At 43.5% G+C, this 25,030-nt stretch overlaps 1 protein-coding gene across 2 annotated transcripts; it reads left to right on the plus strand.

Annotated features, from left to right (window-relative positions):
* Positions 1-170: 170 nt before the first annotated feature.
* On the plus strand, positions 171-24,486 carry lrrc9 (leucine rich repeat containing 9). 2 transcript variants are annotated; one of them, XM_046364572.1, is made up of 34 exons: positions 171-490; positions 675-692; positions 804-871; positions 968-1,186; positions 1,417-1,557; positions 1,670-1,733; positions 1,825-1,895; positions 2,853-3,035; positions 3,474-3,629; positions 3,729-3,937; positions 10,171-10,302; positions 10,536-10,715; positions 10,939-11,056; positions 11,142-11,277; positions 11,459-11,599; positions 11,745-11,869; positions 11,987-12,175; positions 12,304-12,423; positions 12,536-12,727; positions 12,833-12,958; positions 13,133-13,273; positions 13,426-13,603; positions 13,805-14,025; positions 14,173-14,295; positions 14,397-14,527; positions 14,665-14,773; positions 14,936-15,075; positions 15,581-15,717; positions 18,338-18,555; positions 19,337-19,405; positions 20,458-20,583; positions 23,330-23,513; positions 23,819-23,978; positions 24,113-24,486. In XM_046364572.1, the coding sequence occupies exons 3-34, from the start codon at positions 815-817 to the stop codon at positions 24,150-24,152; spliced, it is 4,536 nt and encodes a 1,511-aa protein (XP_046220528.1). In that variant the 5' UTR covers positions 171-490; positions 675-692; positions 804-814; the 3' UTR covers positions 24,153-24,486. The 2 variants fall into 2 exon arrangements, with proteins under 2 accessions (XP_046220528.1, XP_046220529.1); XM_046364573.1 differs by lacking the exon at positions 675-692.
* The last annotated feature ends 544 nt before the right edge of the window (positions 24,487-25,030 follow it).

Here is a 25,030-nt window from a genome sequence, read left to right on the forward strand (position 1 = left end):
TGAAATGCTTAAAACCATATCACAATAATAACGCAAATTGTAATATTCCTGTACCATGTTATGTTTGAACATACGACAGTTTTCTGTTTTTTGTTCAACTTTTTCACGTTAGTAGATGCAAGTAATTTCACTCATGCAAATTTCCAATTGAGGACCATTTCTTTGTTCTGTTCATGCCAGTTCGTGCTCAAATGAATTGCACGGTAGCGCCCTCGTGTGGTGATGATCAAAAGTACGAGGAAAAAGTTCAGATGATTCCTGAGCAACAGGGACGCACTTCCCTAGATACGGGTTGATGACAAACCTTGCTGGGGCATGCTAGCTAGAGGTGCAAAATGTCTACCATATAAACACGCTAAAATTTTATTTTTGTGTTCATAAAGAGAATAGCTGCAATAACAGATGTCCAAAACTGGTATTCGATTAACTTAGTGGTCTGAGCAGACAGTGTCCGTGACAGTGAACTAATGTGCAGGCTGCAACTTCGAATGTAAGTACATTTACATTAGCTGACGTTACAGTTAGCGTAGCTAGAGCTAACGTAGCTAGCTAGTAAACTAATTATAGAGTGACACAAATCACGTATTCATGCTATTTGTACTTCTATTAAATGTTTTCTATCTCTTATCTGTCCTCAAATTTTAGCTAACGGTAAATTCTATGATTTTTTTCAGATGCTTGTTTACTGATAGGTAATATTACCCTAGACAACCCCTAAAGCCCCCGAAATAAGACCAGTTAAGTTTAGCAATGTTCCTTATTTTAGCTATACATGACATGATTAACAATTGCTTATATTTCAGCACAGAACAACATGATTCAGAGTGAAAAGCAAAGACATAATGGTGATGAGGAGGTTGTCAAAGAACTGGTGAGTGTCATTTTGTGTCAACCAGATACTTATGATTTAAACTAGTGTCATTTTCTGTTTGGCTTGTGGAGATACTTTTTTGTTGTACCTCAACAGTGTATTGCCAATGGGGTGTCTTATGAGAAGATACCCCAGGAAGGTAGCAGCATCACAGCCCTGGAGGTGTTCTTCTCAGGTTATCCTCGTATGGTTGGCCTCTCCCTTTTTCCAAGGCTGTGCCAGCTCACATTGGTAGGCCAGAGTATCAGTCACATCAAGGGCCTTGAGTCCTGTCCCCTGCTTCGGGAGTTCTGGGTGGTGGAATGCCAGCTGACAGTAAGATCCAGGTTTCTCTTCATTCCTTCATGCTGACATCTTGGAGATGTGTGTATAGTTTTCATCTAAAGAGTATCTAAAACAGAATTATATTGACCATCAAAAAGCATCTTTGATTTCTCAATTCAGAGTAGACTGCAAAATAACTGTATCTAGCTAGGATTTGCATTTTTGTCTTTAATACCAACAATACTTTTTTGGGGGGGGGGTATTTATTTTCATTATTGTAGGACATTTCTGGACTTCAGAATTGCCATCAGTTACAGAAGCTGTACCTCTATGACAATCAGATCAGTAAGATTGAGAATTTGGAGTCACTTGTCAATCTACAGGTGCTGTGGCTTAATAATAACTTCATCACTCACATAGAGGTATGGATGCATTTCTGTGTCATGTAATGCACCTCATAATCTGTATAGATTGGTTTTCTTGAAATCTGCATTTTTTTTAGATGTCTCATCCTTTCTTCATACCTGTTTAAAGGGATTAAACAGACTTCAAAAGCTGAGAGAGCTGAATCTAGCTGACAATAACATTGAGAAGATAGGTGAGTTGAAGGTTCATCTCCAATGGCTATAAACTTGACAGATGACATCTTTGATGTATTTATAATGATAATTATTCAATCTGTTTCACAGGACACAGTCTTGATCCTAATATCAGCATTGAAAATCTGAATTTATCTGGGAACAAGATCTGCTCTTTTAAGGTAAGAAAAAAATCTGCACCTTCTCAATCTAATATCTGACTACCACCTTTGCATACGGTGAATTACAGGCTTGCTTTTCAGTAGAATATCTTGATTGCCTAATTTAGAGTAGATTCTATATATGATAATTAATTCAAACCTTTATTCTAGTCAACAATGTAGAAATCAGTCACCCGACAAAGGATTGGGTATTATTTTTGATTGGCCGTCAGTCTCGATAGTTTCCTATTTCCCCGGACTCTTTGGTTTTGAGAGAGCTGATTACAGCAATTCCCTGTATTTTATCTATGTCGAAGGCCTATTGCTACGGCAGTACAGCAATGATATCAGTACAGCTGATTTGAACTGTTGCACAATTCATCTGAAGCTTACCATCTTTGCCATTTTGATATGACATTTCTCCTTTAGTTGCCAGTTAAAAAGAAAAATAAGGAAATAAGTATTATTTTTTCAAATAATACAAACACAAATTCTCATTCACTCAAACACTAATTTCATTGAGCTGCATGAATTGCCCGTATCAATGAAAAATGAAAAAAATGGTTGACATTTATCAAATTTGCATGTTTCTTTTGAACTATGCAGGATTAAAGGGAGATTCCCACAAAATTATGCATGAAATTGTGTAAAAAACACTAATGTTTTACCATATTCTTACAACATACAGTATACAGAATATCAGGTATGGCTTGAGTTTGGGTGAAGGAACAGTTGATCCTCTATGATCTACCCTGAAACCTCAGAGAAACCCCCCACCAGCAAACAAGTAGAAATCCAATCATCTCATCAATCAATTATGTTAATGTCAACCATTAAGGAGATGCCCTCCTCACAGATATACAGCATCAAAACCATTAGTGGGGCTGAGTGCCAATCAGGGTTGTGCATGCTTCAGTTTAGTGTTTTTAAACGTGTTCCCCTTAAGCATCAACATCATGTTATCGTGTTGTGTAACAGGAGCTGACCCTCCTGGCCCCATTGACCTGTCTGAGAGTGTTGGGACTGAAGGACCCCCAGTCAAGTCCCACCCCAGTATGTCTGCTGTGTAACTATGCCACCCACGTGCTCTACCACATGCCAGGCCTCCAGCGGCTTGACACCTACGACGTCTCCAGCAAGCATTTGAAGGACGCTGCTGAGGTACAGGTCAATAGTCCCAAGGGTCAGCTTTCGTAACGGTTGTCACTGTGCAGGCTCCAGGGCTGTGATAGCATAGAATTAGCAATTAGAATACTAGAATGGACATTAATTATCTTATAACAGTATTTAAGATCAGCCATTTTGGTAAAGAAGTAGAATTTCTCCCTGACCAAAATGGCTGCCATTATCACACCATTCTGTAACTTTGAGGGTTTATGACATAATCCCTCAAGTAATTTAATAGGATCTTAATGTCTGATACTCTCTACTACTGAGAGATTAAAGCATATGTTTAATAAGTCGTCCCTGAACTCTGATGAATGTATTTTTCCGGTGTTGCTTTTTTTCTAATCTTCTTGAAATTACAGTCTAATGAACTATGGTATAAATAAAGGGGTTCCATTGCATACAGTACATTGTAACATCTGTTCATTCCAGTCCACTGTTATTAAGAAGATGATGTACTACAACATGCGTGTGCGGACAGCCCAGAGGAACCTGGCAGAGACCCAGGCCAATCTGCTGGAGAACAAGAGGAATCTCTTACAGCTGCCAGAGGACCGCATCAGAGCTCTCAATTATACCCTCAAAAACGTCCGTACAACACTATGCCCTCAACAATGGACTTTTGATGCATATGTCATACATTTACAGTGGTGCTTAATATGACTATTGTGTTGGTGTCTTGAGCAGCTGGAGTGTGAGCTGTCGGAGGTGCAGGCCCTGTGCAGGAAGTCGGCCCGTACCTGGGAGGATGGACTGTCACCGCTGAGTGAGGGCTCAGGGGACCGCAGTGATACCCTTGCTGACATCACCCGCGACCCCGGCCTGGAACACAAGATCCTCTCCAAGCTGGACACCCTGAAGGAGAGGTTGCAATTTTGGAACAGGAAGCTGGAGGAGTGAGTTCATGTACATTAATAATGGATTAGACCTCGAAGAGAGATTCAAATCTAAAAACAAATTATATTTGTCAAATGCGTCGAATACAACAGGTGTAGTAGACCTTACCGTAAAATGCTTACTTACAAGCCCTCAACCAACAATGCAGTTTTGCAGTTTTAAGAAAATAGAGTTAAGAAGATATTTATTAAATAAATTCAAGTAAAAAAAATCCTAATAATAAATAACACTATAAAATAACAATAATGAGGCTATATACAAAGGGTACCGGTACCGAGTCAGTGAGCGGGGTACAGGTTAGTCAAAATCATGTGTACATGCAGGTAGAGGTAAAGTCACTATGCATGGATGGGGGGGTCAATGTAAATAGTCCGGGTGGCCATTTGATTAATTGTTCAGCGGTAGTAGAGAGAACAGCCTATGACTTGGGTGACTGGAGTCTTTGACAATTTTTTGGACCTCCCTCTCTGACACCGCCAAGGTCCTGGATGGCAGGAAGCTTAACCCCAGTGATGTACTGGGCTGTTAGCAGTTGATATTACTCTTCAATAACACAGACCCCAAAGCAAATCAGGGGGAGAAAAATAGGTTTATTCAAAGAGGACAAATCATAGATGTTATGCTGAGAGATAAGATGTTCATTCTTCACTGTCCTCAGTGATTCTCTCCACAGAACAAAGGAGACAGGATGTCATTTATAACCCAACCCTAGCTTGTGGTTGACCAATTAGAATTCCTTGCAATCAAACTTGGCCAATGGCCAAATAACAAGTATCCTATTTCAGGCTCAATGTATAAACAATTTGGACCAATGAGAACTTGCCATGTAGCTATGAGTTCCAGACTGAAATTCCTCCCATGTCTCTGACCCCTTGATCATTAATCACCTTTTACAGAAAAAACCTTGCAATGAGTGACATGTATCCATCGTGATCCATTGATCGTTAGTACTCTATTGACTTTTAGTCCTCTTGACCTTTAGTCCTCTGTGTTGTGTATTTATCTTCGAAATATCCATACACTCCTCTAGACCATTTTAAAAAGAAATATACTTAAAATGAATTTTTTGAAAACATGAAAAAATAGATAGTATAAAAAACATTAGCAGTAAACATAAAATCATTCACATTAAACAGCTTGTATTTCTACAAAACACAAAGGGCATATTTTACTTGCTGTTACAATAATACGTATTTTTGTAACTTTGTTTTAAAACTACGTATTAAAAGATGTAATGATGATGTCGCACGATTTCTACCACATCATGAATTTGGAGGAAACTCACACAAAAAAATATTGTCTGCAAGACAATAATATTCAATCGTCCTATTGGCAAGGTAATCATTCTCAAAGTCCTTTAAAAGTGACCAGCTCTTCCACACTGGTATCAGTCCCAGATACAGTGCATTGCAAAAGTATTGGCGTTTTTCCTATTTTACTGCATTACAACGTGTAATTTAAATGGATTTATATTTGGATTTCATATAATGGACATACACAAAATAGTCCAAATTGGTGAAGTGAAATGAAAAAAAGAACTTGTTTTAAAAAAAAAAATGGAAAAGTCATGCGTGCATACAGTTGAAGTTGGAAGTTTACATACACTTAGGTTGGAGTCATTAAAACTTGTTTTTCAACCACTCCACAATTTTCTGGTTAACAAACTATAGTTCTGGCAAGTCGGTTAGGACATCTACTTTGTGCACGACACAAGTAATTTTTCTAACAGACAGATTATTTTTATTAGTTTACAGACAGATTATTTAACTTATAATTCACTGTATCACAATTCCAGTGAGTCAGAAGTTTACATACACTAAGTTGCTTGTGCCTTTAAACAGCTTGGAAACTTCCAGAAAATGATGTCATGGCTATAGAAGATTCTGATAGGCTAATTGACATTATTTGAGTCAATTGGAGGTGTACCTGTGTATGTATTTCAAGGCCTACCTTCAAACTCAGTTCCAAAAAAAATTGTATACCTCCACAATTCTGGTTCATCCTTGGGAGCAATTTCCAAACGCCTGAAGGTACCACGTTCATCTGTACAAACAATAGTACGCAAGTATAAACACCATGGGACCACGCAGCCGTCATACCGCTCAGGAAGGAGACGCGTTCTGTCTCCTAGACATGAATGTACTTTGATGCAAAAAGTGCAAATCAATCCCAGAACAACAGCAAAGGACCTTGTGAAGATGCTGGAGGAAACCGGCACAAAAGTATCTATATCCACAGTAAAATGAGTCCTATGTCAACATAACCTGAAAGGCCACTCAGCAAGGAAGAAGCCACTGCTCCAAAACTGCCATTAAAAAGCCAGACTACGTTTTGCAACTGCACATGGGGACAAAGATCATACTTTTTGGAGAAATGTTCTCTGGTCTGATGAAACAAAAATAGAACTGTTTGGCCATAATGACCATCGTTATGTTTGGAGGAAAAAGGGTGAAGAACACCATCCCAACCGTGAAGCAAGGGGGTGGCAGCATCATGTTGTGGGAGTGCTTTGCTGCAGGAGTGTCTGGTGCACTTCACAAAATAGATGGCATCATGAGAAAGGAAAATGATGTAGATATATTGAAGCAACATCTCAAGACAGCAGTCAGGAAGTTAAAGCTTGGTCTCAAATAGGTCTTACGAATGGACGATGACCCCAAGCATACTTACAAAGTTGTGGCAAAAGGGCTTAAGGACATCAAAGTCTAGGTATTGGAGTGACCATCACAAAGCCCTGACCTCAATCCTATAGAACATTTGTGGGTAGAACTGCAAAAGCGTGTGCGAGTGAGGAGGCCTACACACCAGCTCTGTCAGGAGGAATGGGTCAAAATTCACCCAACTTATTGTGGGAAGCTTGTGGAAGGCTACCCAAAACGTTTGACCCGAGTTAAACAATTTAAAGGCAATGCTACCAAATACTAATTGAGTGTATGTAAGCTTCTGACCCACTGGAAATGTGATGAAAGAAATAAAAGCTGAAATAAATCATTCTCTCTAATATTATTCTGACATTTCACATTCTTAAAATAAAGTGGTGATCCTAACTTTTTACTAGGATTAAATGTCAAGAATTGTGAAAAATGTTTAAATGTATTTGGCTAAGGTGTATGTAAACTTCCGTCTTCAACTGTACATGTAGGTAAAGTTATTAAAGTGACTATGCATAGATAATAACAGAGTAGCAGCAGCGTAGAATATGGGGGATGGCAATTCAAATAGTCTGGGTAGCCTTTTGAATTGATGTTCAGAAGTCTTATGGCTTGGGGGTAAAAGCTGTTTAGAACCCTCTTGGACCTGGACTAGGCGCTCCAGTGCCGCTTGCCTTGCGGTAGCAGAGAGAACAGTCTATGACTAGGGTGGCTGGAGTCTTTGACAGTTTTCAGGGCCTTTCTCTGACACTGCCTGATATAGAGGTCCTGGATGGCAGGAAGCTTGGCCTCTGTGATGTACAGGGCCGTACACACGAACCTCTCTAGTGCCTTGCGGTCAGTTGCCATACCAGGCAGTGATGCAACATGCTCTCAATGGTGCAACTGTAGAACTTTTTGAGGACCTGGGGACCAATGCCAAATCTTTTCAGTCTTCTGAGGGGGTAAAGGCCTTGTCGTGCCCTCTTCACGACTTTCTTGGTGTGTTTGGACCATGATAGTTTGTTGACCTGCTGCCAGGTCTCTGACCTCTTCCCTATAGGCTGTCTCATCGATGTCAGTGATCAGGCCTACCACTGTTGTGTCGTCAGCAAACTTAATGATGGTGTTGGAGTCGTGCTTGGCCATGCAGTCGTGGTGAACAGGGAGTACAGGAGGGGACTAAGCACGCACCCCTGAGGAGCCCCCATGTTGAGGACCAGAGTGGCAGATGTGTTGTTGCCTACCCTTACCACCTGGGCAGAGGGACTATGGTGGTCTGCTTGAAACATAGATATTACAGACTCGGTCAGGGAGAGGTTGAAAATGTTAGTGAAGACACTTGCCAGTGTCCTGTGTTGACACTTTGCCTGTTTGATGGTTCGTCTGAGGGCATAGCGGAGTTTCTTATAAGAGTCCAGATTAGTGTCCCGCTCCTTGAAAGTGGCAGCTCTAGCCTTTAGCTCTGTGCGGATGTTGCCTGATGTTGCCTGTTATCCATGGCTTCTGGTTGGGATATGTACGTACGGTCACTTTTTTATTTATTTTATTTATTTCACCTTTATTTAACCAGAACTTGTTCTGAACTAGCCTATCATTTACAACTGCGACCTGGCCAAGATAAAGCATAACAGTGTGAACAGACAACAACACAAAGTTACACATGGAGTAAAAAATAAACAAGTCAATAACACAGTAGAAAAAAGGAAAAAGAGTCTATATACATTGTGTGCAAAAGGCATGAGGGGGTAGGCGAATAATTACAATTTAGCAGATTAACACTGGAGTGATAAATGATCAAATGGTCATGTGCAGGTAGAGATACTGGTGTGCAAAAGAGCAGAAAGGAAATAAATAAAAACAGAATGGGGATGAGGTAGGTAAATTGGGTGGGATATTTACCGATGGACTATGTACAGCTGCAGCGAACGGTTAGCTGCTCAGATAGCAGATGTTTAAAGTTGGTGAGGGAGATAAAAGTCTACAACTTCAGAGATTTTTGCAATTCGTTCCAGTCACAGGCAGTAGAGAACTGGAAGGAAAGGCGGCCAAATGAGATGTTGGCTTTAGGGATGGTCAGTGAGATACACCTGCTGGAGTGCGTGCTACGGGTGGGTGTTGCCATCGTGACCAGTGAACTGAGATAAGGCGGAGCTTTACCTAGCATGGACTTGTAGGTGACCTGGAGCCAGTGGGTCTGGCGACGAATATGTAGCGAGGACCAGCCGACTAGAGCATACAGGTCGCAGTGGTGAGTGGTATAAGGTGCTTTAGTATCAAAACAGATGGCACTGTGATAAACTGCATCCAGTTTGCTGAGTAGAGTATTTGAAGATATTTTGTAGATGACATCGCCGAAGTCGAGGATCGGTAGGATAGTCAGTTTTACTAGGGTAAGTTTGGCGGCATGAGTGAAGGAGAATTTGTTGCGGAATAGAAAGCTGTCTCTAGATTTGATTTTAGATTGGAGATGTTTGATATGAGTCTGTGGGGACGACGTCGTTGATGCATTTATTGATGAAGCCGGTGACTGAGGTGGTATACTCCTTAATGCCATTTGATGGATCCCGGAACATATTCCAGTCTGAGCTAGCAAAACAGATCTGTAGTGTAGCATCCTCGTCATCTGACCACTTCCGTATTGAGCTAGTCACTGGAATTTCCTGCTTTCATTTTTGCTTGTAAGCAGGAATCAGGAGGATAGAATTGTGTGGAATAGAGGTGGTCGAGAGTTTTCTTTTCCTCTGGTTGCACATGTGACATGCTGGTAGAAATTAGGTAAAACGGATTTAAGTTTCCCTGCATTAAAGTCCCCGGGCAGTAGGAGCGCCTCTTCTGTATGAGCATTTTCTTGTTTGCTTATGGCTTTATACAGCTTGTTGAGGAGCGGTCTTAGTACCAGCGTTGGTTTGGGGTGGTAAATAGACAGCTATGAAAAATATAGATGAAAACTCTATTGGTAGATAGTGCTGTCTACAGCTTATCATGAGGTACTCTACCTCAGGCGTGCATATACCTTGGGACTACCTTAATATTAGACATTGTGCACCAGCTGTTATTGACAAATAGACGCACACCCCCACCCCTCGTCATACCAGACGTAGCTGCTCTGTCCTGCCGATGCACGGAAAACCAAGCCAACTGTACGTTATACAGTTCAGCTACGACTCGGTGAAACATAAGATATTACAGTTTTTAATGTTCCGTTGGTCGGATAGTCTCGCATGGAGCTCATCCAGTTTATTCTCCAGTGATTGAACGTTGGCTAATAGAACGGATGGTAGATGCGGGTTACACACTCGCAACATTATATCCTTCGCGTCAGCTCATTAAATGAAAAATCTTTGTCCAGTTCGAGGTGAGTAATCGCTGTTCTGATATCCAGAAGCTCTTTACGGTCATAAGCGACGGTAGCATCAACATTATGTACAAAATAAATGACAAACAATATGAAAAAAAACCACAAAATAGCACAATTGGAATTTCTACATTTCTTTGAGTTTAGAAGGGCTTAATCCAGTCTCATTTGGCATTCTTGTTTATATGTAAGCTTTCTATTGGCACTAAGATTATGAAGCGTGAAAAGGAGATTGTTTTTGCAGGATTGAGTCCTGGTACCAGCGGGACTTGGCCCAAGCCACCAAAAGGAACGAGATGATGGTCTACTTTCTGCTGATGGAGCTTGAGACAGTGGGGAATATTCGGTTTGAAGAGGGCTGCTCCACAGACCCCTGGTACAAATGATCTCCTTTTACATAACAGTGACATTAGCCAGAGTACCTGCAGGGAAATTACTTATGTGATCATATAGTACTAGATCATGTAATGATATGTTTCATCCAAGTTTTCTGCAGACTGATCTGTCTTGAGTTTACCTCATTTGTGTTGGTGATTTGTGTAGATGATGATGTCGATGATTTGCAGCATTTAGCTATTGAGTCCACTGTTTTCTCTCTCCTCCCAACAGGTTCACTTCCTGTTATGACCTCCTGCTCTCCCGGTTCTGTGCGTGGGACTACAAGGCTCATGGCATCACTGGCATCAAGATCAACCGTATCATCCGCATCCATAACCGTTCGCTGCGGCTTCGTTTCGAGGACAAGCTTCATACCCTGTTGGCCAGCGAAGAGTCGACAATGTTCTCACAGTGAGTTCCCATGATGAGACTGTTAAATCTTAAAATGGCACCTCTTTCTTCTACACACAGTATTCATTTTCTCTATGATATTCACCTCAGCTCCTCAGTATTATGTCTATGTCTGATATTACACAGAAATAGTTGAACATTTATGTTTTTTTATAACAGACCACATAACCTGAAATATTTTGACAGTATTTACATTTGTCTGACTGCAGTTCCATCTGTGCAGGAATTACAAACGCTGGTTGGAGTACCTGTTCTATGTGTATGATCCTGAAAGAACCAGTGAGAAGAATGAGATGTTGCACATTCCAGAGGACGGCTTTAAAACAGCAGATATGTATAAGGTACACATATTGCTTATTCAGACTGTACACTATGCCTGAGATTGTGTCATTGTTTTATTTCTTGACACTCATGTGTCTGTGTTAGGCCCTGGGCAGAGAGAGAGCTGTACCCTTGTCTAACAGCCTGAGTGTGACGGACAGCCCCAGGATTGAGTACACACAGCGACAGGCCAACCAAGGCACCTCCAAGCAGAGCATAGACCCTCTTCTTTTCAGACATGGTCTGTATGGTCCTATTTCATTCTTTCACACACTTCACTTCACACTTTGTATTGCTAATGAAACCTTGAGGATGTAAATCAGGACAAAAATGTAAATGTACAAATTATATTTTTTTGCTTTAAATGAACCTGTGTCAGAGAAACTGAAATGGAATTATTCAAACTCTCCTCCTGTTTCAAGGTCAGCTCATAGTGTCCAAAGTGTTCCTGGGCCGCAGCTTCCCCATCCATGAAGGGGATTCAGTGGACCCCCTCAACTACCCCAAAGCTCACTCTGTTTACCGCAATGTGAGCCCAGAGCAGGTCCATAAGACAAATGGAGGTAATGTCATGTGAAATATCACAACTGTTACTTTTCAGAACAACCAGGTTTTCACTGGTGACAGTGGAATGGAAACAACCAGCAAAAGTCAACATTCTTCTATTCCATCTTATTGTTGACCAACCTGAGACTTTTATCCAAATAGAGAGGCCTTGCTCCTCCAATATCCACAGTGGCTGTGACTGCAGTCTGAGACAGAGTCAGTGGTTTGTATTTGACCGTGAGCTTGTCCTGCCGGAGTACCTCATCGACTTTGAGTATATCACGCAGGTAGGAAAAAGTATACCCTGTTTGTCTTTCAATGTTCCAATTTTTGTAAACCCACCAACCAAGTGCAGATTTTCACCAACCTTTTGTCCTCACCACTATGATGTTTCCTCCTCTCAGGACCGAGCCCAGCCTGCGTTCCCAGAGCCCAGCAGCAGAGGCACAGACAACCCCCCTCCCAACGATATCAACCTGGACGAAGAGACTCTAAACATGGAGCCCATGCTCAAACCGCGGCCCAAGCTGTTGTGCCTGGACGAGAAGACTTTACTCAATGTAGCCAGGGCCAACGTCCTCAGTCAGATTACAGTAAGGGTTGAGGCCTCTGAGTGAGGGACTAACACATAATGGTACTTTAGCCCACTAGGTTTAGCACTTGTATCCTCTCTGTACTGTGCTGGTGCCCCACTTTCATCTTTCTTTTTCCCTGGTCAAAGGTGTTGAATCTCCATGGCAACAGCCTGAGTAAACTGAAGGAGATCTCTCGTCTGACAGCCCTGCGCCGCCTGACTATCAGCTTCAATGAGTTTACACAACTAGATGACATCTCCCACATGGTGCGTTCTGACGGGTGGGGCATTTAGGTCGACCAATCTTCATGAATCATTTTCAACTTGGAGTCCTACATACAGCAAATATGTTCTTTAATGTTTCTCTGTGTTCCTCCAGCCCAACTTGGAGTTTGTGGACGCCAGCTACAACCACCTGCTGACCCTGGAGGGGCTGAGGGGGCTGGGGCGGCTCAATCAACTGGACCTGCGCTGGAACCAGCTGACCCGCGCTAGGGAGGAGACGGCTGTGCTCCGGAAACATGCCCCCACCCTGCTGAGACTGGACACCCGCCACAACCCCTGGCATAGGGTAAAACCACACACACTACCACCAGCTTTAACATTGGTCTAGTCTAGAGTCCATATAGTAAGACCATAAGACACTGTGCTGATGAAAGTGATGTGTTTATCCCAGCCCGAGGCGGTAAGGATGACGGTTCTGGGACGTCTGATTAGCCTTACACACCTGGATGACATGCTGGTGACAGAGGAAGAGGCAGGCGCTGCTGTTCAGATGGCTGCAGGCTCCAGAATCAGCCAGGTAAGAGTTAGACAAGAGAATCACTCTCTCTTCTTAGTTCATAATTTGCCAGATAGGTTGAATACTTTAATGTAAGTGGGCTACCTTTGCTGTTACATGCTGCATGACAAAGTTTGGTCTACCGTCTGTGTTGAGAGTAGTAATTCCTCAGTCTGATTCACACTCTGGCTACAGGCATCTCTGCTGGCCCACTCCCGGACTGACAGTGAGCGTCCCCGCAGTCTCAGCCTGCTCTCTGCAGCCCAGCTCCTGGATCAACTCAGCCCCTCGCCCTGGGACATCACTGGAGACCTAGAGCAAGGCTGGACCACCAAGGTGAAACAAACACTAATATACACAATACTGGAGTCCAGGAACAATAAAGATGTACTCGTTTCAGCTTGTAGTTTATGGGTTCTCTCCTGGTGCTTCATCTGGGGTACAAGTGCAGTCTGTTTACTTAACAGTGACCTCTGAACTCTGAGCAGATCACAGCCCTTAATCTTGACAGCCAGAGGCTCTCCAGGCTCACCAACCTGGACAAACTGGTCAACCTGCGCTGGGCCTCCTTCAATGACAACAACATCTCTAAAGTGGAGGGGCTGGACAACTGCCAGCATCTAGAGGAGCTGTCCCTCAATGACAACTGCATCTCTAGGCTCGACGGTCAGTCCTAATCTCAATGGTCACCACATGACAAATTATTAAGTGTTGTCATATATATTTTAACACAATAGAAAACCCTTGGCACTCTTGGTTCAGAATACACTAGGTCTATTCAAGGAAAAGATAACAATTTGGTATTGACAAGGGAATCATGTCCATTAAAGTTGTATGAGATATCCCTCCCTATCTTTGTCCTCTCAGGTGTGTCCAAACTGCACCAGCTCACTAAGCTCAGTGTGAATGGGAACCAGCTGTCCTGTCTGGATGGCACTGTCCTGGACCGGATGCCCAACCTCCACTTCTTGTCTGTGGAGAACAACTGCATTGGCTCCCTGAACGGGGTGCATAGGGCCCGCTCACTATTTGAGCTGTACATAGGCAACAACATCATCACCTCCACACGAGACATCTACCACCTAAAGGTGAGTTGACCTCATACAGCCAAGCATGATAACATACTGTACACCAACCCACAGGATACATAAAAGCTGTTTTTTATACACTGTTACTAATAGTCAATGTGGAAATTAAAATAAAGTAAGATCATTTTTTAAAACTTTTTTTTCTAGGCTTTGACAAACTTAATCATTCTGGATCTGTACGGTAATCCTTTAGTGGATAAACTGGAAAGCTACAGGATTTATGTGGTGTTCCATCTACCCTCTCTAAAGGCACTGGATGGGGTTGCAGTGGTATGTTTACGTCATAATCAAATAGAGCTATTCGTTTTAGAGATAAATAAAACTTTTGCTGAATTGAGATGAAACAGAAGTGACGTCATTGTGATCCACAGGAAATGACGGAGTGTGAGAACGCCAAGGATGTGTTTGGTGGACGCCTGACCCCTGACATGGTGGCAGAGAAACTGGGACACTCTAACTACTCCGACGTCGTTGATCTCAACCTGCAGTCCAGTGCTATCAGGTCATTAAGCATAGTGTTTTGTAGTTCATCTACTACTGTGTAGTAGTTCATCACAGTATTTCAGTCACCTTTTAGATGAGTAGAATAGACAGTAAAAGAAAGAGTGAGTGTGTATAAACTGTGCCCTTTCTCCCCAGTATGGTGGACCTGGCCCCAGCAGACCTGTTCCACAACATGCACAGTGTCAACCTGGAGCACAACAACCTCACCTCCTTCAGTGGCCTTGTCTACCTGCCCAACATCAAGGTGGGCCTGCCAAATTATTGTTACCAACCGGGACAAACTTTTCCGACCATTCTAAAATGTAATCTGTGCCATATATTTTACATTTATCAGTTGTACTGTCAGGTTTTTTTTGAAACCATCAACAATAAAAAAAAAACATTTTTTTTATTTTCTTCCATGTAGGCACTATGTTTGAACTATAACCACATAGAATCCATCCTGCCCAGGCAGAAGGCCCAGGCCCCCCTGACTAACAGACAGATTCTCTATCACAAGGTGAACTCCAGTGGCTATGGCCAGCAGGGCTCATCAAAAGGCAGCAGGTACCAGCAGTACAGATAAAAGTATCATATTTGAACATGGCATTGAAATGTATTACCTTTAAACCTAGTTTGTGAGGTGTAAATGTACAATTCATGAATAGCTTTAAACATTTATGTCTTCCCAGTATACTGTGTGGTTGGCAAACGACTCATTTCATGTCTTTGTTGCAAGACTAGAGTATATTTTTCTACTTTCAGCCACTTGGGGGCAGCACGAAGCTGTTGAAGTGATTAAGATTTTAGGCTTCTGTTAGCTGCTCTCGGAAAAGCACAAATCTCCCTTTTCACTGATACTATTGAAAAAGACCAGAGGAGAGTTTACACAAAGTAAAAGGTTTAAAATGTGAATGGGGTTAGGGGGGGTCAGGCTTTTGTGTGGTTTGCCTTAAGTTGTTGTGCGGTCTGAGGTCTGGCCTTCTAAATGAGGCACTGGGGAGAGAAGTTGCAGCGCATTCAGTCGGAGTGGCAGCTAAAGCTCAGTGCCCATTCTTTCCCTCTCTTTCAGGGAAGTGGGTCCTGTGGACAGTCTAGAGCCACTAATGAGCAGCCTGGAGGTGCTGCATTTGAGCCACAATGGCATCTCAAATATGGCCAATCTGCAGCTCAGCAGGCTCACAAATCTCAAAGCACTCTTCCTCCAAGGTACAGTAACAGCTTCCTTCAGGTTTCAAAGCTGATGAAAGGTACAGCTCAGGCTCTCTCAGACCTGTCCAGGTGGAGATGGTGCAACAAGAATAGGAACGAAATGGGCATGGCAATTTTATTTATTTTTACCTTTATATAACCAGGCAAGTCAGTTAAGAACAAATTCTTATTTTCAATGACGGCCTAGGAACAGTGGGTTAACTGCCTGTTCAGGGGCAGAACAACAGATTTGTTCCTTGTCAGCTCGGGGGTTTGAACTCGTAACCTTCCGGTTACTAGTCTAACGCTCTAACCACTAGGCTACCCTGCCACCTCAGCAATGAGTCACAGGAAAACAGTGCCTTTTTCTGTCTGCCATTGTTTGCATTTGATTATTGTTTTCTTCAGTTGAGTGACTGTCTGATCCTAATCCCACCCTGGGTGTTTGTTTATAATCCTGTCAAGACAGCTTTGTACACACCGCAGACCACACTCACTATACACACGGATTCAGGGCAGAACATGCACCTTTTCCAGTTCCTCTTTAAAATGGCAATCTGTAGTTGCTACATACATTTTTGTACTTTTCAATTATAGATATACAGTGGGTCAAAAAAGTATTTAGTCGGCCACCAATTGTGCAAGTTCTCCCACTTTTAAAGATGAGGCCTGTAATTTTCATCATGGGTACACTTCAACTATGACAGACAAAATGAGAAAAAAAAATCACATTGTAGGATTGTTAATTAATTTATTTGCAAATTATGGTGGAAAAATAAGTATTTGGTCACCTACAATAAGCAAGATTTCTGGCTCTCACAGACCTGTAACTTCTTCTTTAAGAGGCTCCTCTGTCCTCTACTCGTTACCTGTATTAATGGCACCTGTTTGAACTTGTTATCAGTATAAAAGACACCTGTCCACAACCTCAGTCACACTCCAAACTCCACTATGGCCAAGACCAAAGAGCTGTCAAAGGACACCAGAAACAAAATTGTAGACCTGCACCGGGCTGGGAAGACTGAATCCGCAATAGGTAAGCAGCTTGGTTTGAAGAAATCTACTGTGGGAGCAATTATTAGGAAATGGAAGACATACAAGACCACTGATAATCTCCCTCGATATGGGGCTCCACGCAAGATCTCACCCCGTGGGGTCAAAATGATCACAAGAACAGTGAGCAAAAATCCCAGAACCACACCGGAGGACTAGTGAATGACCTGCAGAGAGCTGGGACCAAAGTAACAAAGCCTACCATCAGTAACACACTACGCTGCCAGGGACTCAAATCCTTCAGTGCCAGACGTGTCCCCCTGCTTAAGCCAGTACATGTCAGGCCCGTCTGAAGTTTGCTAGAGAGCATTTGGATGATCCAGAAGAAGATTGGGAGAATGTCATATGGTCAGATGAAACCAAAATATAACTTTTTGTTAAAAACTCAACTCGTTGTGTTTGGAGGACAAAGAATGCTGAGTTGCATCCAAAGAACACCATACCTACTGTGAAGCATGGGGGTGGAAACATGCTTTGGGGCTGTTTTTCTGCAAAGGGACAAGGACGACTGATCCGTGTAAAGGAAAAATGAATGGGGCCATGTATCGTGAGATTTTGAGTGAAAACCTCCTTCCATCAGCAAGGGCATTGAAGATGAAACGTAGCTGGGTCTTTCAGCATGACAATGATCCCAAACACACCGGCTGGGGAACGAAGGAGTGGCTTCGTAAGAAGCATTTCAAGGTCCTGGAGTGGCCTAGCCAGTCTCCAGATCTCAACCCCATAGAAAATCTTTGGAGGGAGTTGAAAGTCTGTGTTACCCAGCAACAGCCCCAAAACATCACTGCTCTAGAGGAGATCTGCATGGAGGAATGGGCAAAAATACCACCAACAGTGTGTGAAAACCTTGTGAAGACTTTGACCTCTGTCATTGCCAACAAAGGGTATATAACAAAGTATTGAGATATTGAGAAAGTATTGAGATAAACTTTTGTTATTGACCAAATACTTATTTTCCACCATAATTTGCAAATAAATTCATTAAAAATCCTACAATGTGATTTTCGGGATTTCTTTTTCCCATTTTGTCTGTCATAGTTGAAGTGTACCTAATGATGAAAATTACAGGCCTCTCTCATCTTTTTAAGTGGGAGAACTTGCACAATTGGTGCCTGACTAAATACTTTTTTGCCCCAATGTATAACTTATAAATGCCTCATTAGCTTTGTTCAACTGTCGTTACCTATCAGAACCCAAAATATAAGCTTGTTTTATTCCATTGTTTGTAAACGATGTAATTGTAAACACACACTGTATAGTATAGTATGGTAGTATGGTTAAAACTATTATTTTAATCGCATGGATGGTCAGTCCTATCAATAGCTCTGTCTATGAATTAGAGAGTGGTTACATTGCTCAAGCCCCATCCTTCAGCAGTTACCAAAAACAGTGGCGGGGTGTTCGCTCTGTTGTTGTTTCACCTGCAGATTTCCCCTTTAAATATCTGAGTGATTTCAGAGTTAATGATTGAAATTCACAGTGTTGTAATTTGCAATGATGCCGCCCGGTCAAATCATATTGGTAACAGGGATAGCTGTAGTCATGTAATTACCTACTGATTTAATATCTTACCTTCTCCTCTCAGGTAATGAGATCAGCCAGGTGGAGGGCTTGGAGGGTCTGCATCAGCTCCGGGAGCTGGTCTTGGACCGGAACCGGATCAAGGCCCTGGGGGAGAACTCCTTTTTTGGTCAGGCTTTTCTGCTGGAGCTGCACCTGGCAGAGAACCGCCTACGGGAACTTAACCACCTCCAACCCCTTACCGAGCTGAGGAGGCTGTTCCTGGGCATGAACAAACTACAGGTACCCCCTCCAGCATTCCAGTGTTCAGCAACTGCAAGTTATTGTCCATTCTGGCAATACTGAGCCTTTCATATGCATTCATATACTGTAATGAGGAATTCATTCATTCACAGTGTGGAAATGTCCACCAAGTTCAAAGTCAATCTCCCTGTACAGCAGTTACTGAATTATGGATATGCACTCATGTGCAAAGCATTTGGCATCTAAAATGTGTTTTATTTTGATCTACAGTGTATTCTAGGGGGTGAAAATATAGTCCCATAATTATAGATCGTTACCACCCCGCTGTGGCGTGTGTGTGGGAGTAGCTAGTATTAAGGAGAATCGACATTGACTGAAGGTCAGGGTTATACATATGAGGACAGAGATGAGCAATCAAGGCAACGTGTAATCAGTGTCTCAGCCTACATCTCATTCTCACCCCAGGCGGGTGATTTGTGCTTTGTCTCAATTTCTTTTCTCCAATTCGCTTCTTTTTCTTCCTTAATCTTTTCATGTTTTCAATTAATAGAGGTCTGTGTGAGTCATAGCCTGGCTCAGTCACGTTCCGTGGGGAGAGAGATGCCCCCGCTCCCCTTTTTGCATACCTAAACTCTCATGAGATTAATGAAAGATCACACATGTAATCTCTCCCATGAGCTGCACCGCTCCTCTCTCACAGCTTCAAAATGTGGATGAGGTTTGGCCCTAATGGATTGGGGAGGGGTTAAATTCATGCTGCTATGAAGTGAGTAGGACAGACAGTATAATATGTCTTATCTCTCCTTTCTATTCCCTATAGGACATCTCAGAGCTGGACAAGCTAGAAGTCCTTCCCTCCCTGATTGAGCTGTCAGTTGTAGGGAATCCTGTGAGTATCTATTTGTTTTTTGTTTTACCAATGTCGGTTACAACCTTGTATGTCTACCGGAAGCTACAATTACTACAATCAAGCAAGGGCTAAGTGAATTGTATTACCCCCATGACAGTATGAAAATTGTCAAATTATTCCCATTATGGGTCTCCTTCACTTGCATTTCAGTGTGTGTTCATTTTGTCTGAAAAGCCCCTGAGTTCTGTGATCAATGGAAATCCAAGAGACCAAACCTGGCTGCTCTTATTTAGAGGCCAGAGGACACTTCAAATATGTGTACTGAGACACAGACTCTCTCTCACACACACACACACACACACACACACACTACCTCATTTACACGCTCACCCAAATTCTCACACACAGTTTCACTTTTACAAAACACACACTCAGTGCAACTCTATAGTTATAAATTAAGTGATTACATGATGGACCATCTGCTGTGCCTCAAACTGGCCTGCATCAGAGACAAATCCGCTGACCAAATCGCAGGGCCGTTATCAGACACTATTGGCCTGGGTTCAGCACCCATCTGGAGCCCATGGATCAGAGCTCTTATTGCCCAGTGCAGAGGGCTTGCCATCCATGGAGGCCTTCTCAGCTGGGCCAGCCTGTTTACCCCACAGCCCCCATCCCCCCCATCCCATCCCTTCCCCCATGGGGCTTAATCCTGCCAGGGTGGAGAGCCAGCAGCCGCTCCAGAGACAATACCTCCTGCTGTCAGCCGCATGAAATCACTGCTGCACCCATGTGCCCTGGCCAGACCATCTCTCGTCTCTTCTGTTCAGTTTTCCCTCCTGTATGGACTGACAGGGCTCTGACCGGAGAGGATGGCTTTGTCCCCTGTGAAGGGGGAGCAGAGGGTTCCATCAGCTGGACCGGGGAGAAGGGTAGGGCTAGTGGGGCCTGCATAGGAGATGATGAGAGTGTGGTCTCTGAGGGTGGTGATTTCAGAACTGTTGGACTCACAAACAGACCCATGCCAGTTTAGTCCTTACAGGGCAGCCTTCACTCCGAGGTCCTACATGAGTAAATGTTTGTTGTCCCAGGTGGCCCGGAGATCCCTCCATAGGCCGGCAGTGGTACTACGCCTCTCCAGACTTCAGGTTCTGGATGGGGTGATGGTCACCCTGGAGGAGAGGACCAGGGCTGAGCTACTCTGCACAGAGGTCCAGGTGAGAGTTATTGTACTGCCTTTGTGTATCACCTGGTTGGTAAGAGTTTTGTCTTCTTACCTGCATCTTCTCCTGCGACCACTGGCCATATCATGTCAAATCAAATCAAATTTATTTATAGCCCTTCGTACATCAGCTGATATCTCAAAGTGCTGTACAGAAACCCAGCCTAAAACCCCAAACAGCAAGCAATGCAGGTGTAGAAGCACGGTGGCTAGGAAAAACTCCCTAGAAAGGCCAAAATCTAGGAAGAAACCTAGAGAGAAACCAGGCTATGTGGGGTGGCCAGTCCTCTTCTGGCTGTGCCGGGTGGAGATTATAACAGAATGTTACGAATCCCTTTTGGCCCGACAGTCTAGGGGGGATGGTAATGAGACCCGTAACATAACTCATGCAAATTATTATTGTGACAAAGTAAAAGTGTGCACGAAATAACCACGACAACAGAAATCTACCGTCAAACTCCAGGTTTATTTATAAACACACGGTAATGGGGGGAGCAGGAAAAGGGGCTGAGCTGGACCCAAGGAAAGAAACAATAAATATACAAAAACACACCCCTAAGCTAGACTAGCCTACTTTAACAACAACTAACTAACTAACCAAAAATACAGTGGGTGGCCCGCCCAGTTCTAACTAATGTATTTAACAAAGTTCACCTACGGGTAGTGTATGCCCATGGGCGACTTGTCTTGGTTTCCCCCTTTTCCCACCAGCAAACAAACAAACACCATAACCAAAAACAATACTCACAGGTGATGACAAAGTGCTATGGAGGTGCTTTAAACAAAAGAGAGGTTAAGACACAAAGCGAGAGTGAAACACAGAGACCTACAGACATGGCATTTACAGAGAGATTGAGCTAGAGATTGAGCTGAGCTCTAGAACAAACAAATGATGGGGTTTTTTAAACCATGGGGAAGGAACTGTGATAGGTCAGGAAATAGGAGGAGGTGTGTCTTCTGATTGATGATTGATTGTTGACTGATTGGGGAGTGATGATTTTCACCTGTGAGGGGAGAAGGAGAGAAAAGAAACACACACACAGGATACACACACACACAGGATAACTGTATCCGTAACACAGAACATGGCCATTATGTTCAAATGTTCATAAATGACCAGCATGGTCGAATAATAATAAGGCAGAACAGTTGAAATTGGAGCAGCAGCACGGCCAGGTGGACTGGGGACAGCAAGGAGTCATCATGTCAGGTAGTCCTGGGGCATGGTCCTAAGGCTCAGGGCCTCCGAGAGAGAGAAAGAAAGAGAGGAGAGAATTAGAGAACGCACACTTAGATTCACACAGGACACCGAATAGGACAGGAGAAGTACTCCAGATATAACAAACTGACCCTAGCCCCCGACACATAAACTACTGCAGCATAAATACTGGAGGCTGAGACAGGAGGGGTCAGGAGACACTGTGGCCCCATCTGAGGACACCCCCGGACAGGGCCAAACAGGAAGGATATAACCCCACCCACTTTGCCAAAGCACAGCCCCCACACCACTAGAGGGATATCTTCAAACACCAACTTACCATCCTGAGACAAGGCTGAGTATAGCCCACAAAGACCTCCGCCATGGCACAACCCAAGGGGGGGCGTCAACTCAGACAGGATGACCACATCAGTGAATCAACCCACTCAGGTGACGCACCCCTTCCGGGGACGGCATGAGAGAGCCCCGGTAAGCCAGTGACTCAGCCCCTGTAATAGGGTTAGAGGCAGAGAATCCCAGAGCCTTTCCATTCACCTTCCCACTCCTGGGCCAGACTACACTCAATCATATGACCCACTGAAGAGATGAGTCTTCAGTAAAGACTTAAAGGTTGAGACCGAGTTTGCGTCTCTGACATGGGTAGGTAGACCGTTACATAAAAATGGAGCTCTATAGGAGAAAGCCCTGCCTCCAGCTGTTTGCTTAGAAATTCTAGGGACAATTAGGAGGCCTGCGTCTTGTGACTGTCAACTGTGTCAACTGCAATGCAACTTGAACTCAAACAGCATACAGAAAAACAACAACCAAACTGCAACTACCAAAAAACAAGGATCAAACTTCCAGTTTGTCTCCCTGATTTGATCTGCACATAACAAGAGATGGGGGCAGTAATGCTCCTCCAGTGCTGAATTAAAAGCAGCCTAAGCCAGCTCAGTTCATCCTGCTGATTAGATGAAATGTGCACGGCCGATAATGCACCAATAGATTTGCCCCCCTATTAGCTGGGTCAACCCGGCCCCCTGTGCTCGTTAAGAGAGTATTTGGGAGCGAGAGAGAGGGGGATCCTGGGTTTTCTCATTAAAAACATAAATTCAAAACCCTCTTCCTGCTCTTGACCCCCATCCCTTTCGTTTCAGGCTTATGCCTGCTCTCACCCGGCTCTTTTTTTGTTTTCATTCAACAGTTCTTATTATTGAGTGGTTCATTATCATTCTCTAATTAGATTTTTACACGTGATAAAAGACAATTGAAATTTGGCCATCCATACTGTAACGTGGGTGTAGCAGAAACTAGCTATGGAGGGTGTAGTGAGGCAGGAAGCATAGATGGGAGCCAATGCAGGACATATTAATTAGTGAGGTCAGAGAGTTGAGACAGTGTTGCTAACGTGTGTCCCCAGGTGCACTTATTATGGACACCCATTAATATCACCTGACTCAAAGTAGCTTTATGTAGGCTCTATATCTCCTTTTGTGGTATAGTATTAGTGCGGTATTCACTGTCTCTCCCTTTCTCCCCACAGTGCCCAATGGCTCATGGATCCAGCATGGATATGAACCTGCCTGGCCTGCTTCCCCTCATGTCCCGGACTGCCCCTCTGCGGGGGACCAGTCTGAGTGGAGGACTGCAGCTGCAGCACTTCCTGGGTCATGAGATCCTGATGCCCTGCAACTTGGATGAAGCACTGCCCCATGACACGCCCAAACGTTAGTTGGCACTCCCTCTTATATGTCACACACATGGCACATCCGCACAGTACATCATGATATCCCATCAATATTAATGATATACCAACATTAGAATCTAAAAGTGTCTGGTTATGGGGAACACACATGTATCATTCACCTCCATGATGGGCAGAGCTGTTAACAAACACAGAGCATACGTCTTTCTCTCTCTCTTTTTGGCTATGCTATGGGACTCAGGCTCGGTTATCCACTCATTAGGGTTTGACACTCATCCGGTCAGAGATACCACTTTATCCACACAACTGTGTTAATTCCCATCTCAGACAAGAAGCAAAAACACAGCAGCGCTGCCCACCACACCCGCAGTGCCCAGGCAGAGATGACCTTTAGGCAGATCAGAGGAATGGCAAGTACCCTGCCATCCACCGGCCTCCTTCCTAACGGGTACAGGGTCCTGATTACCAACCTCGAGCAGGACAGCAGGTGGGTAAAGCCCTAAACTCAGACCCTTGGGTTGTAGTGAGTAAACCTAGTTTGGTCTTGAGGTCAGATGTCCGTGTTCTAGAGCGGAGGATACACTGTAAAACCCTACCTGAATGCTTGTGTTTCTTTTACAGATACCAGAGTGGTGGTGCTCCTAAACCCCCACCCATGTAGCACCCCAGGGGTTTGGGCAGAGGAATGGGAGACACTACTGTGGGCACGAGGAAGTAGAGAAATGGGAGGATCCTTATACTCCTGTGTGGGTCATTGCACACATGCAGAGTAAGAGTGGGAAGTATTGTTCAGCTAAATTCGGTTCACTTCTGCTCCATAGACTGTAGGTTAGTGAACTGCGGATAACCCCCTTTCCTTTAGTTTGTCTGTTTATAAATGTACACTGAACAAAAATATAAACTCAACATGTAAAGTGTTGGTCCCATGTTTCATGAGCTGAAATGTTCCATATGCACAAAAAGCTTGTTTCTCTCAAATGTTGTGCACAAATTTGTTTACATCCCTGTTGGTGAGCATTTCTCATTTGCCAAGATAATCCATCCACCTGACAGGTGTGGCATGTCAAGAAGCTGATCAAACAGCATGATCATTACACAAGTGCACCTTGTGCTTGGGACAATAAAAGGCCACTCTAAAATGTGTAGTTTTGTCACACAACACAATGCCACAGATGTCTCAAGTTTCTAGGGAGCGTGCAATTGGCAAGATGACTGCAGGAATGTCCACCAGAGCTGTTGCCAGATAATGTAATGTTAATTTCTCTACCATAAGCCACCTCCAATGTCATTTTCGAGAATTTGGCAGTACTTTCAACAGGCCACACAACCGCAGACCACGTGTATGGCATCGTGCGAGCTGTTTGCTGATATCAACGTTGTGAACATAGTGCGACATGGTGGGCAGTCTTATGCTACGGACAACAAACACAATTGCATTTAATCGATAGCAATTTGAATGCACAAAAATACCGTGACGAGATCCTGAGGCCCAATGTGAGGCCAATTTTTTTTTAAAGGTTTCTGTGACCAATTCCCAGT

The sequence above is a fragment of the Oncorhynchus gorbuscha genome, linkage group LG10 (assembly GCF_021184085.1).
Source record: "Oncorhynchus gorbuscha isolate QuinsamMale2020 ecotype Even-year linkage group LG10, OgorEven_v1.0, whole genome shotgun sequence".
NCBI classification, from domain to species: domain Eukaryota; kingdom Metazoa; phylum Chordata; class Actinopteri; order Salmoniformes; family Salmonidae; genus Oncorhynchus; species Oncorhynchus gorbuscha.